The sequence below is a fragment of the Miniopterus natalensis genome, chromosome 13 (assembly GCF_054644295.1).
Source record: "Miniopterus natalensis isolate mMinNat1 chromosome 13, mMinNat1.hap1, whole genome shotgun sequence".
Taxonomy (NCBI): domain Eukaryota; kingdom Metazoa; phylum Chordata; class Mammalia; order Chiroptera; family Miniopteridae; genus Miniopterus; species Miniopterus natalensis.
Genome location: NC_142093.1, coordinates 64,091,739 through 64,104,684, shown reverse-complemented (window position 1 = coordinate 64,104,684; position 12,946 = coordinate 64,091,739). Strand labels below are relative to the sequence as shown.

The 12,946-nt window shown below is 41.8% G+C and overlaps 1 protein-coding gene across 1 annotated transcript; it reads left to right on the top strand.

Moving 5' to 3' along the window:
• Nucleotides 1-5,864: 5,864 nt before the first annotated feature.
• On the top strand, nt 5,865-12,389 carry LOC107544665 (sulfotransferase 1C4-like). Its single transcript, XM_016222574.2, has 7 exons — nt 5,865-6,232; nt 7,387-7,512; nt 7,981-8,078; nt 8,351-8,477; nt 8,663-8,757; nt 11,020-11,200; nt 12,098-12,389. The coding sequence occupies exons 1-7, from the start codon at nt 6,064-6,066 to the stop codon at nt 12,211-12,213; spliced, it is 912 nt and encodes a 303-aa protein (XP_016078060.2). The 5' UTR covers nt 5,865-6,063; the 3' UTR covers nt 12,214-12,389.
• Nucleotides 12,390-12,946: the final 557 nt, after the last annotated feature.

Genomic DNA, 12,946 nt, shown 5'->3' with positions numbered 1-12,946 from the left:
GAAAAGATAAGACACTATCAGCAGGAATATGTCTTTACTTAGGAGGCATTTTATACAAACACGTGGTAACCACAAAACAAAAACCTAGAGCAGAGACACAAAATATAAATTATGACGACTGAGAAAAACATCATAAAAAAACACCCAATTACAACGGCAAACAGAAACACAAGGGAAAACAATGGAAATAAAGAGGAAGAAACCGAAAGTTAAAATTTCAGCAGCAGGCCCTCATATATCAACAATTACCCCAAATGTAAATAAAATAAACTCACCAGTCAAAAGAAAGAGCGTAGCTGAATGAATTAAAAAACAAGACACAACTATATGCTGTCTGCAGAACACTCATCTCAGCTCTAAACACAAAGATGGGCTCAAAGTAAAGGGAAAGATGATACTCAAAGCAAAATGTAGCACAAAGAAAGCAGGTGCAACGGTGCTTATATCAGACAAAACAGACTTCAAGACAAAAAAGGTAATGAGATGTTAATAGACATTATAAAATGATAAAAGGGACAATCCCACAAGAAGACAACACTTATCAATATATATGCCCCCAACATAGGAGCACTAAGTTACATAAAGCAGATATTAACAGACTTAAAGGAAGAAATGGAGAGCAACTCAATAATATTAGGGGACTTTAACACCCCACTTACATCAGTGCATAGATCATTTAGACAGAAAGATAAGGAAAGGCAACCTTAAATGACATTCTTATACCAGATAGATTTAATAGCTCTATATAGAAAATTCCATGCAAAAGCAACAGATTATACATTCTTCTCAAGTGCACATGAAACATTCTCAAAGACTGACCAAATGTTGGGATATAAAACAAGTCTCAATAAATCTAAGATTGAAATCCAAGAGCAGAAATAAATGAAATAGAAACTTAGAAGACAATAGAAAAGATCAATGAAACTAAGAGCTGTTTTTTTTGAAAACATAAAATTGATAAACCTTTAGCTACTCACTAAGAAATAAAGAGAGAAGACTCACATAACTAAAATCAGAAATGAAAGGGGATACCACAGAAATACAAAGGATCATAAGAGACTACTATAAACCAACAACGTAGAAAATATAGAGAAAATAAATACATTATTAAAATCATACAACCTTCCAAGATTGAATCATGAAAAAAATAGAAAACCTGAATAGACTGTTCACTATCAAGGAGATTGAAAGAGTAATCAAAAACCTCCCCAAAATCAAAAGTCTAGGACCAGACAGCTTCACTGGTGAATTCCAACAAATACTTAAAGAAGATTTAATACTTAAAAAAAAGCCTCAAAGACGCAGGAACTCTTTTTCCTAATTCATTTTACAAGTCCAGATAAGGAAAACAGGAAAAATAATTACAGGCCAATATGTCTGATAAACGTAGCTTCAAAAATTCTCAACAAAATATTAGTAAACGGAATACAGTACGTTAGAAGGATCATGCCGCATGATCAAGTGGGCGTGATGGGACAGCAACGCAAAGATCATGCAATACCTGCAACTGAAGCAAGGTGATACACCACGTCAACAAAAGGAACAAGAAAAATCATATGATCATCTTCATATATACAGAAAAAGCATTTTATAAGATTGAGCATACATTTATGATTTTTAAAAAACTCAACACAATAGGTATAGAAGGAATGTACAAGGTAATAAAGGCCACAGGTGACAGACCCACAGTGAGTACCATGCTCAGTGGTAGAAAACTGAAAAGCTGTCCCTCTGAAATCAGGAGCAAGGAAGAAATGCCCCCCCTCACCACTACTATTTAACATGCTATTGGAAGTCCAAGCTAGAGCAATCAGGCAAGAAAAAAAAACAAAACAAAAGTTATCCAATTGGAAAAAAAACATGAAATTTATCTGTGGATGACTATTTGCAGGCAACATAAATTTATATGAGAAAACCCTAAAGACTCCGCACAAAAATACTCTTAGAACTAATGAACACATACAATAAACTTGCAGGCTATGAAATCAATACAAAAAAATCTGCTGTGTTTTTATACACCAACAATAGAAAATTAGATAGAGAATTTTTTAAAATCCCATTTAAAATTGCAACAAAAAGAATAAAATACTTAGGAATAAATTTAACCAAGGAGATAAAAGATCTGAACACCGAAAACTATAAGACATTGTTGAAAGAACTGAAGAAGACACAAAAGAATGGGCAGTTATTGCTTGCTCATGGATTGGATCAATGCAGTCCCTATCAAAATCCCAACAGCATATTTTACAGAAATAGAACAAAAATATCCTAAAGTTTGTATGGAACTACAGAAGAGCCCAAGTAGCCATGCAATCCTGAGAAAAAAATAACAAAGCCAGAGATATCACACGTTCTAATTTCAAACTATACTACAAAGCTGTAGTAACTAAAACAGTATGGTATTGGTAGAAAACAGACACATGGATTAATGGAACAAAATCAAGAGCCCAGAAATAAATGCACATATATATGGACAACTAATTTATGACAAAGGAGCCAAGAATATACAATGAATATTCAATAAATGGCTTTAGGAAGACTGGACAGCCACAATCAAAAGGATAAGACTAGATCGCTATCTTACACCATACACAAAAATTAACTCAAAATGAATTAAAGACTTGAAAACCTGGAACAATAAAAAAAATAGAAGAAAACATAAGCAGTAACTCCTTAAATCTGTTTTAGCAATGTTTTTGTGGCTTTGACTCCAACAGCAAGTAAAACAAAAGCAAAAAAAATTTAAACATGAGACTGCATCAAACTAAAAAGCTTCTGCGTGGCAAAGGAAACCAACCACAAAATGCAGAGGCAACCTATTGAACTGGAGACGAGGTTTGCAAATCATGCATCTGATAAGAGATTAATATCCAAAATATATAAAGAATGCATACATCTGCACAACAAAACACACAGCCTGGCTACAAACTGGGCAGAGGACCTGAGTAGGCATTTTTCACAGAGGACACACTGATGGTCAGCACGCACAGGAAAAGGTGTTCGCCATCACTAGTTAGGGAAATGCAAATCAAAACCGCAACGAGGGGCACCTCACACATGTTAGAACGGCCACCATCAAACAGACAAGAAACAAGCAGAACTGGAGAGGGTGTGGAGAAGAGGAACTCTTACAGTGTTGTAAGGAGTACCGTAAGTACACTGCTGTAAATTAGTACGGTGAGTCCCCATGCAACATCGTTGATAGGTTATTTGACTTTAAGGGAAACAACATATAATGAAACCAGTGTTACCATAGGCCAATTGACATAAACAAGAGTTAAGTTCCTACGGCATCTCATCACCATCATAACGAAATGATGTCATTCAAGGACCTGCTGTATAGCCACTATGGAAAACAGTATGAAGACTCCTCAAAAAATTAAGACTAAAACTACCATATGGGCCAGCTATTGCTTTTCTGAATGTTTATCCAAATAATACAGAAACACTCATTTGAAAAGATACATTCACACCTATGTTCATTGCAGGATTGTTTACAATAGCTAAGATACGGAAACAACCTACGTGTCCATAGGCAGATAAATGGGTAAGAAAATGTGGATATGCACATACGTGTGTGTGCACACACACGCACACACACAGTGGAATACTACTTAGCCATAAAAAGGCAAATTCGCAACAACATGGATGGACTCTGCAGATATTATGCTAGGTGAAACAAGTCAGATGGAAAAAGACAAGGGCCATATGATTTCACTCCTATGCAGGGCATTTAAAAAATAAAACAAGCAAACAAACAAACTCATAGAGGCAGACAACAGACCCGTGGCTCGAAGAGGGGGTGGGGGTGGAAGGAGGGTGAACCTGGCGAAGGGTAAACTGTATGGGGACAAGTGGAAAGTAGACTTTTGGTGGGGAGCACATGTAGTATAAACAGATACCGAATTATATAATGTTGCACACCCGAAGCATATCTGTATGATAAACCAATGCTACCTCAATTTTAAAAAACAAAACTAAATTTTGATAGCTACTCTAAAGGAACAGGAAGTGCCACAGGCAGGGAAAGTGAACTGCTCCGGGTGACAGTGAGGTTTGGGGAGCCCTCTTCAGAAAGGGGACATTTGAGGGAGACAGTGAAGAGGATTTGAAGGAAGCCAGAGAACTGAATGAAGACCACAGATGCAAGAGCCAGAGGGAATATCAGGAAAGGAAAGGCAGTGCCAGCAACACCAGAGGGGGCCTGGCCCTTGCCAGGATAGACAGAGGCCTCCGGGGCTGCAGCCCTGGGAGAGCGAACAAGTGTGGCTTAGCTTGGGGTACCGGCAGGGGCCTCCGCAGGAAGGCCCTCGAGAGATCTTGTGAAGGTCTTGGGTGGGAAGGGATTTAAGCAAGAACTGAAATGCCTTCCTTCTGGGAACAGAATGGATTCTGCTAAAGCCATTGTGGGTTGCTGTGGGCAAGAGATGGTTCAAACAGCGATCTCTGACACCACCGGGTGCCCTATAATTCAATTCAGGTCTGACACTAACTACCTGAAGTCAGTGCAGACCCACAGTTAAGGACAAAGTCTTTCACACTGACCCACTTCAGATGCCAGCCATGAGTCTCAGGATCGTCTGCAATTCTGACCAACCAGCTATAAATCTGGGGGTTCCCATGAAGCCCTGAGGTGGAAGAACTCCCTAGAATGGCTCCCGGGACTCACTGAAAGCACTGTACTTACCCCCAGCTTTATCATAGAGAATAAGGGTCAGGGACTGTCAGATGGAAGAGGTGCACACTTCAGGGTCGGGGGAGAGGACAGACAGCTTCCGTGCCCTCCCCTTGTGGAATCCGGCCATGTCACCCTCCGAGAGCATCACCGTGCTCACCAACCACTGATGCTTTAGTGTCCAGGGTTTTCTTGGGGTCTTATCACACCGTCGGCCACAGGACTGAAGTCAGTCTCTAGCCCCTCTCCCCTCCCTGGTGGTGGGGATGGGCCTGAAAGGTCAGCCCCCCCATCACGCTGAGGCTCGGTCTTTCAGCCCCTGCTCTGGAACGATGGAAGGGCCCTCCAGGAGTCGCCTCATCAGCATATACCCGGGTGCAGGTGACGGCTCATTACAGTGACCTCCTAAAGGTCTGCAGGCCTGTGCCGGGAGCAAGAGAGGACCAGAGAGATTCTTTGTTATATCACAAGGAAAGACAGAAGCATGGGGCGGGCGACCTTATCATACTTAGCAGTTAAACACTAAAACGAATTTGGCCTACTTATAGGTGGACAGCAAAGAAGAAGTCCAGGTTGAATCAGGAGGGGGAGGGAAATTCAGACGGCAGCCAGGAATGTTCCCAGGTAAGGATCGAGCAGGATAAACAAACCCGAAGGCATTTAAGGAAACACGCCCTGGGAGGACTCTCGCACCAGCCTGGGAAGTGAGCTCCAAGGAGCAAGTGAGTTGTTCTGACACAGGCACCGTCTTTCGTAATCCTGGCGTTTTTTGCAAACATTTTGCTTTTGAGACATACATGTTTTAATGGCTGTGAAGAGGCTCCTGTAGATAGAAATATTAAGTGGCCTACAAAAGGAAGGAAGCCTTTTGTTTGTTTGCATTGTTTGTTTTACTCTTTAAAGATAATAAGGCTGAGCCTTTTAGATATTCCTGCTGGGAGATTCCAGCCCAGGGCCTCACTGTTAACAAGCCACAGAAATTTCCCTTCAGCCTTTCAGGGAAGTTACTCTGTGTTGCAATCTGCGATTCCAAGGGCAAATTCTCTCCAACTTTTCATTTAGCTTAAAATTCCCAGAAGAAACAGTTGAGGAAAGGAGCAGAGCTGCGTGCCCGTGGCACAGCTCCAGGACGTGTGAGTGCCCTGGGAGGGGGCAGCCCGGCTGGGAGGAGGCTGGAGCCCGGACTGCCCCCATCCAAAGTCCTAAACATTTCCAGCTCTGCCCGCAGCAGGCCCACTGCCACTTTCCCTTCATCAGGCCGCTGCCAGGCTTCCTCGGCAGGGCTTGCGGTCAGAGTTTTGCATTGTCTGTACTGTATCAAAAACACAGCTTTGTGCTGACTAAAAGCTCACGTTTTAGCTGGACTAGTGCTCTGATTTCTGACACTAATGGCCTTAAAGAAAATGGAGGATTTGAAATGTGATGGAACAGAGCGCCTGACTTTCGGCTATGTGAAGGGAATTCTTCAGAGCACGAACACCTGTGACATCTGGGATCATATCTGGAACTTCCAAGCCAAGCCCGACGATATACTGATCTGTACCTATCCTAAAGCAGGTAAGTGGAAGGGGGCAGGGGAGGTGGAGAGGGGCGTTAGGAAGGTAAGTGGGGAAAACGCATTAATAATGAAATAAAGAACTTGATTTGGGTTTGAGTGGAAAACTGCTTGCTGGGCAGAGTGACAGGGCTAAGACAAGTCACCATGGAAACTGAAACTACACAAAAAAATATTAAAATGAACTACAATTTTTAAGCATTTAATTCTTCCTATGATGTAAATTGTTTTTGCTTACCCAGCAGGGAGTGAGTAAAGCAGCGAAGAGCAAAGGGCCACCGGTTTGCTGGTTTATTTACGCCCAGTGCAGGCCTTCCTTGTGGGTCTTGTAAAAAGCCTCGTTGTGTGAATGAGCTAGGAAATGGGCCCGGGGCTGGTTGGGGGAGAACTGGGGGAGCTGCGGCTCTGCAATGATGATTTCACCTCAGCAGCCCTCAGAAGCCTCAAAGGTCTCCAGTTCCAGGTCTGAGAATTACTTGTTCTTAAGAACAATGCAGCTAGACCAACAGCGTAACAGCCCAAATTAATGGTTGTGGCAGAAAACAGTGAACTGTGTATTCATCAGTATAAAGTCTACTTCAAATTGTGGTCTTTTCATAAAAAATCATGTTATGATAAAACCAGATATAAAGAATGATGTTTTCTTTTTTTTATGCTTTTATTGATCTTCAGAGAGAGAGGAAGGGAGGGGAGGGGGGAGGGGAGGGGGGAGGGGAGAGGGGAGGGGAGAGGGGAGGGGAGAGGGGAGGGGAGGGGGGAGGGGAGGGAAAGGGAAGGGGGAGGGGAGGGGGAGGGGAGGAGGAGGGGGAGGGGAGGGGGAGGGGAGGGGAGGGGAGGGGAAAGGGGAGGGGAGGGGAGGGGAGGGGGAGGGGGAGGGGGAGGGAAACATCCACAAGAGAAGCACCCATGGGCTGCCCCCTGCACGCCCACTCCTGGGGATCGAGCCAGCAGCCCGAGCATGTGCCCTGACCCTGAGTTGAGAACTGAACCAGTGACCTCTCCTGGTGCACACCGGCTGGGCAAGAATGATGTTTTCTTTATTCCATTATAAAACTAGCTTCAGAATTCACATGGATGTCCTAACAGGTGTTTGACCATCTCTTAAGGAATGTAGGATAGTAAATGTCTATGCATCTTCATCTTCCATGTGGAACAGGAACAACATGGACGCAGGAGATAGTGGACTTAATACAAAATGAAGGTGATGTTGAAAAAACTCAGCGAGCACCAACTCATGTGCGATTTCCTTTCATCGAATGGGTAATCCCATCCATAGGATGCGGTGAGTATGGGTTGTGCTTAGGATGTTTGCTATCAAATAGCCTTCTCAAAATCTAGGCAATCAAACAATTTTTGATGGATTTTGTGATTTTAAAAAAAAAACAACTGTATCTGCCCAATGCTGTACGGACCTACTGTTTAATATACAAAAGTAAGTTAAATTCTGACTCTCCAATTAGAAATTAATTTTACCTAGGATGAGCCTAGGTAATTTCATGGACAAAATGTTTGAATTTTTTAGGTTCTTATTTATTTGATTTGTTGCTTGTTATGGTTAGAAATGGTTCAGGCCAAAAAATTAATTCATAGGTTAGACATATTCTCTCAGATCAGATCTACAGATAGTTACAGTGCTCTTACAGCTGCCTTAAATAGTTCAATTGTATCTAAGGTAGTAATAATGAAAGCAGCAATATTTTGAAGCAAATAGAGAAAAATAGTGGGAAATCATCAAAAATCAATTTTACAGGTTTGGAACAAGCTAATGCAATGCCTTCACCACGGATCCTGAAAACACATCTTCCCATCCACTTGCTGCCTCCATCTTTCATAGAGAAAAACTGTAAGGTAAAGAGCAAAAGGAATTCTGAGTTATACTCTGGTCTTCAATCTATTTCCTCTTAAGGTCCTTCACTTAGGATTAAAGAAAAGTAGCTCAGCCTTCACAGCGACCACCGTGCAGACTGATATGAACCTTTCGTCTCCCACAAACACAAAGCTCACAGGACCGCAACGTCAAAAGATATTCCCCCGCAGAAATCAATGTGATCGCCCTAACATAATTTGTCTGGGCGTTCTGCAAAGGTCTAACCTGTTGCACTTCCCCTCTCCACTCCCAGATCATCTATGTAGCAAGAAACCCCAAGGACAACATGGTTTCTTATTACCATTTCCAAAGGATGAACAAGGCGCTTCCGGCCCCAGGGACCTGGGAGGAGTATTTTGAGAATTTTCTGACTGGGAAAGGTATGAAAATGCAGCTGTTAATCCTTCCTTTCTCACCACCCTCAAAAGCTGTGAAAAGAAAGAATCCTTTCCTTAGTACAGCAGGGATCTGCCGCACTTAATGTGAAGGATTCGTCACTGTGACGTTGGGGGGGTGTCGGCTGAGGTGCTGTGATTCGCGACCTGCCTTGCACCCTGTTTTGCAGTGTGCTGGGGCTCTTGGTATGACCACGTGAGAGGATGGTGGGAAGCCAAAGACCAACACCGCATGCTCTACCTCTTCTATGAGGACCTGAAGACGGTGAGGGGCAGTAATGTTTCCTGTGTTCCTATTTGGCCGTAACATCTTTAAGTCATAGTGTATGGGCACCATCGGACTCACAGATTGGACAGGGAACAGAAAAGTACCGCATTCCATCGGCTCTAGCTGTCCGTGTATCGAATACACACGGGATATCATGAGTTCATGTGTCGCATAGTCTCACCTGCAGCTTCCTGGTGCTATGGGGTACGGGTCACCCTTTCCTTACAGACATATTTATTTTAAAATTCTGTTTAGGAGGGAAACTTTTTTCTAACACTTTTTTTTTTCTTCCCATTAGTACTTGAGGAACATCAGTTTCAGGACACCGTTTAAGAAATTATGGTGTAATGGGAAAATACGAATGATTTAGAGTCAGAATTATTGAACTCAAATTCTGGCTTTATTGCCAGGCATGAAATGTCAAGAGTGAAAAGCACAGAATTGTTTTCCTATGCTTTTTAATTGAGATATAATTGATGTATAACATTGTATTAGTTTCAGGTAAGCAACATGATGATTTGATATTTGTATACATTGCAAAATGATCACCACAATTAGTCTACTTAACATCTTTCACCACATCTAGTTATAATTAATTCCTGTAATTAAAACTTTTAAGATCTGCTCTCTTAGCAACTTTCAAATATGCAATACAGTGTCATTAACTATGGTCACCACGCCGCACACCCATCCCCAGGACTTAATGATTTTATAGCTGGGAGTTCGTGCCCTTTGACCCCCCTTCACCTACCTCATATCCCCCACCCCTGCCTCTTTCAACCACCAACCTGTTCCCTGTATCTATGAATTTTTTTTTTGTTTGTTTTGTTTTAAATTATACTCTATGGTTTTTAAAAACAGATAAGTTACTACATTTCTAGTATTCTCACAACCATAGTTAAAGAGCTATCAGGACATCGTACACAGTTATCAGTATACAATTCCCTCCTTCTTTGTGTGACACAGAAGTGTTGAGACGCCACAGAGGACACTGAAAAACAGGAAAGTGTACAATAGGAGACTACCATTGTCCATGTCCTGAGGAAATACCTTTCAGATATATGCACTATTTAAGTTCAGAGAGTTAATCACAGATTTCTAGATATAGTCAATTAAGCAATGTTATGGCAGGGAGCTCCACAAGGGAAGAGTCCGCTCCTTTATGAGGGGATGTGACAGACTAGGGGTGCACTCAGAACAGAAAAATTCCAAGTGGGTGATGCTTGCCCACCATATGCATCAAACAGTGTCAAGGAGATATGTCCCTGGGAATGGCACCTTTTTGTTGAGGTAGACCCTAAAGTATTACGATGCCAGGAAGAAACTTTATTGAAACATGTAGTCTAACCTCAGAGTCCCTAAAACCCTTTTACATATTTCTGTGGTCATATTCTGGACTATTCCCTGAATGTAGTCACACAAAGCCCACAGTTTTCAGCACTCTTGCTGATTCTTAATCTGTACGAGGCCAATTAAATTAAGCACTTTTGCTATCCAACCTTTTAAAGCAGAAGGCCATTTTAAAGCCGAAGATACAGTTGTCCTGGTAACTTTTCCACTTTCCCTCCCCCACCACTCTTCCTAGAAATAGGGGATTCCCCACGGCCACATCTTCCCAGGGTTTTGTGTCCCTCTGATGAGAAAACAGTGGCTACCTTGGAACTGAGTTCCTCTCAGAGACACCTAATGCCTGGACATACTGGGAACCAGAGACATTAGCCTCGGGCACCTCTTGGTTGCCTCATGAGCACAAAAAAGTCCTCTCCCATGCTTCTGCCACCACAGCAATGTCTGGGAACATTCCTATCAATGTTAAAAATGAGAGACAGCCTTCTTTTGACCAGGTTTTAAATTGTCTGCCTCTGTGCTCCTGTAATATCTTTGTTCTCGTCAGTCCTTGGACGCTCCCTCTTAGACATTTGCAGACCAGGACTCTTCCAGAACTGACTTCAGCAGGACATTTGGACATAGGTGTTGACACAATCCTTTAGTAAGACATTCTCCACACTCCACATAGCATCCTACTCAATGGACGCTTCCATCTTAAGGCCAGAAAAGCTTAATAATCTAATTAATAAAAAGAAAAACATGTGTCACCATATTAAAATGAGTCATTTCTGGAAAGGAGCATTTGTGAGGTAGGATTATTTTTCATTTTAACTCATCGTATGTTACTTATCACTGTTATTAAGTCAATTCAATATTCTTTTTAAACTATTTTATATCAAATCTTCACTTTTCTTTTCATTCTGATCATAGAACCCAAAGCGTGAAATTCAGAAGCTGGGAGAATTTATTGGAAAAAGGCTGGATGACAAGGTCCTAGATACAATTGTCCATCATTCTTCATTTGATGTTATGAAACAAAATCCAATGGCAAACTATTCATCGGTTCCTATTGAATTCATGAACCACTCTGTTTCTCCATTCATGAGAAAAGGTGTTTATGTTTCCTTTTAGTCATAATCTTAAAAGAACTGTCCAGTATTTCAGCGCCTTTGGGAGATTTCTATGGATAAGAAAATTAAGATCAATAATAAATGATACTGGGAAAATAAGTATTTAAGAGACCATGGATGAAATGAAAGAGTGAGGTTTAGTGTCTAAATCCAACCCCTCATCTCACTTTCCCTCCAGAGTTCTGGATGGTAAGGAGAAAATGCTGGGAATTAAGTCAGATGGAGCAAAGCATCCATTTTATAGATGGCTCTATGGTATCAGTTGGACTCATTCATTCTTCAAAAATATTTATTCAGTGGCCATTCTGTGCCACACACAATTCTGGGTAATGTTCAGAGCAGTGAACAAAACACACAAAAATCCCTTCCATCATAGAAACTATATCCAGCCATAAACAAAATAAACAAGAAGAATACACAGTATAGTAGATGATGGTAAACACCATGGAGGGAAAGGTGACAGGGATGGAAATGGGACAGCTTGGGGGATCTTCTTTTTTGTTTTCTTCCTTGAGACTGTACCTTTAGTTCTCTAGAAACAGGCCCTTCTTGGTCTGTTTACTGCATGGAAGCTACTAGCTTTGATAGGCAAGAGGACAGGAGGAAAAGACAAGGGGGCCCCTCAGGCCTGCTGTTTTGCCCTGGTGATGATTCAGCCCCCACCCGCCAATAGCGTGGCTCAGTGGGCAATAGGCTCTCCACCCTCACAATCAGACAAGACTTCCTCCCCCCTTCAGGATGAAAACTTGGAGGGTTAGCAGGAGAGATGCTTTGTGCAGTACTGTCCCTCTGGATGGCAGAATGGGAATCACACAAAACAGGGGAACAGAGAAACAAATTCCTCCAACAGCCACTGACTCTTCCACTGACTATTTCAGGGGCAGTTGGAGACTGGAAGAATCACTTTACTGTGGCTCAGAATGAGAGATTTGATGAAGACTATAAGGAGAAAATGGCTAATACAAGTCTGTCTTTCCACTTCCGATTTGAGTAAGAGAGAAAAAAAATTTGTTGGGTAACCATCAATAAAAGTTTTATTACTCAGACCACACAAGGTTGGATTCAAGCTCCCAGACAGAGTGTTTATTATGTTTTCTTTTGTTCTCTCTAAAAAGAATATGACAGTGTGCAGAGGTTGGGGGCAAGGTGGGAAGTGGAGCAGAATGGCAATGTAGAGGGATGGGCTTCAATAAATTACTAGTTACAAACATGACGTTGTTAATTGTCATTATACTTAAGTTGACAGGTCATGTGGTTGTTAACATATTAAAAATGCTTCGGTCCTCACGTAAAAATACACTACAGTTTTCAGATTAAGTGTTGGTTCAAGTGAAGTTTTATTTGTTTGTTTGTTTGATTGGTTGATTTTAGAGAGACAGACAAAAGAGGGGAGAGAGAGAGACTGAGATCAATTTGTTGTTCCACTTATTTATGAATTCATTGGTTGCTTCTTGTACGTGCCCTGACTGGGGATTGAATCTGCTACTTTGGTGTATGGAGACAACACTCTAAAGAACCAAGCTACCTGGCCAGGTTCAAGCTAAGTTTTAATGAAGCACTAAAATGTATAAACAGTGACTATTTCCAGCAATTGCTTGATAGCCATGTAACCATAAAATGACTCTGTTTCCCCATTAAAATCTCCCAGTCCGCTTCAGGGTTCACACTGTAATGCATCCATCCCCATCTCTAGAGACAACCTGTAGACTTATCTGGACTCTCTTCTA

Coding starts and splice junctions, on each gene's coding strand:
- LOC107544665 (XM_016222574.2), top strand. CDS start 6,064: ATGGCCTTAAAGAAAATGGAGGATTTGAAATGTGATGGAACAGAGCGC. Junction 8,478..8,662: donor GAATTTTCTGACTGGGAAAG/GTATGAAAATGC, acceptor CCTGTTTTGCAG/TGTGCTGGGGCTCTTGGTAT. Junction 8,758..11,019: donor TCTATGAGGACCTGAAGACG/GTGAGGGGCAGT, acceptor TTCTGATCATAG/AACCCAAAGCGTGAAATTCA.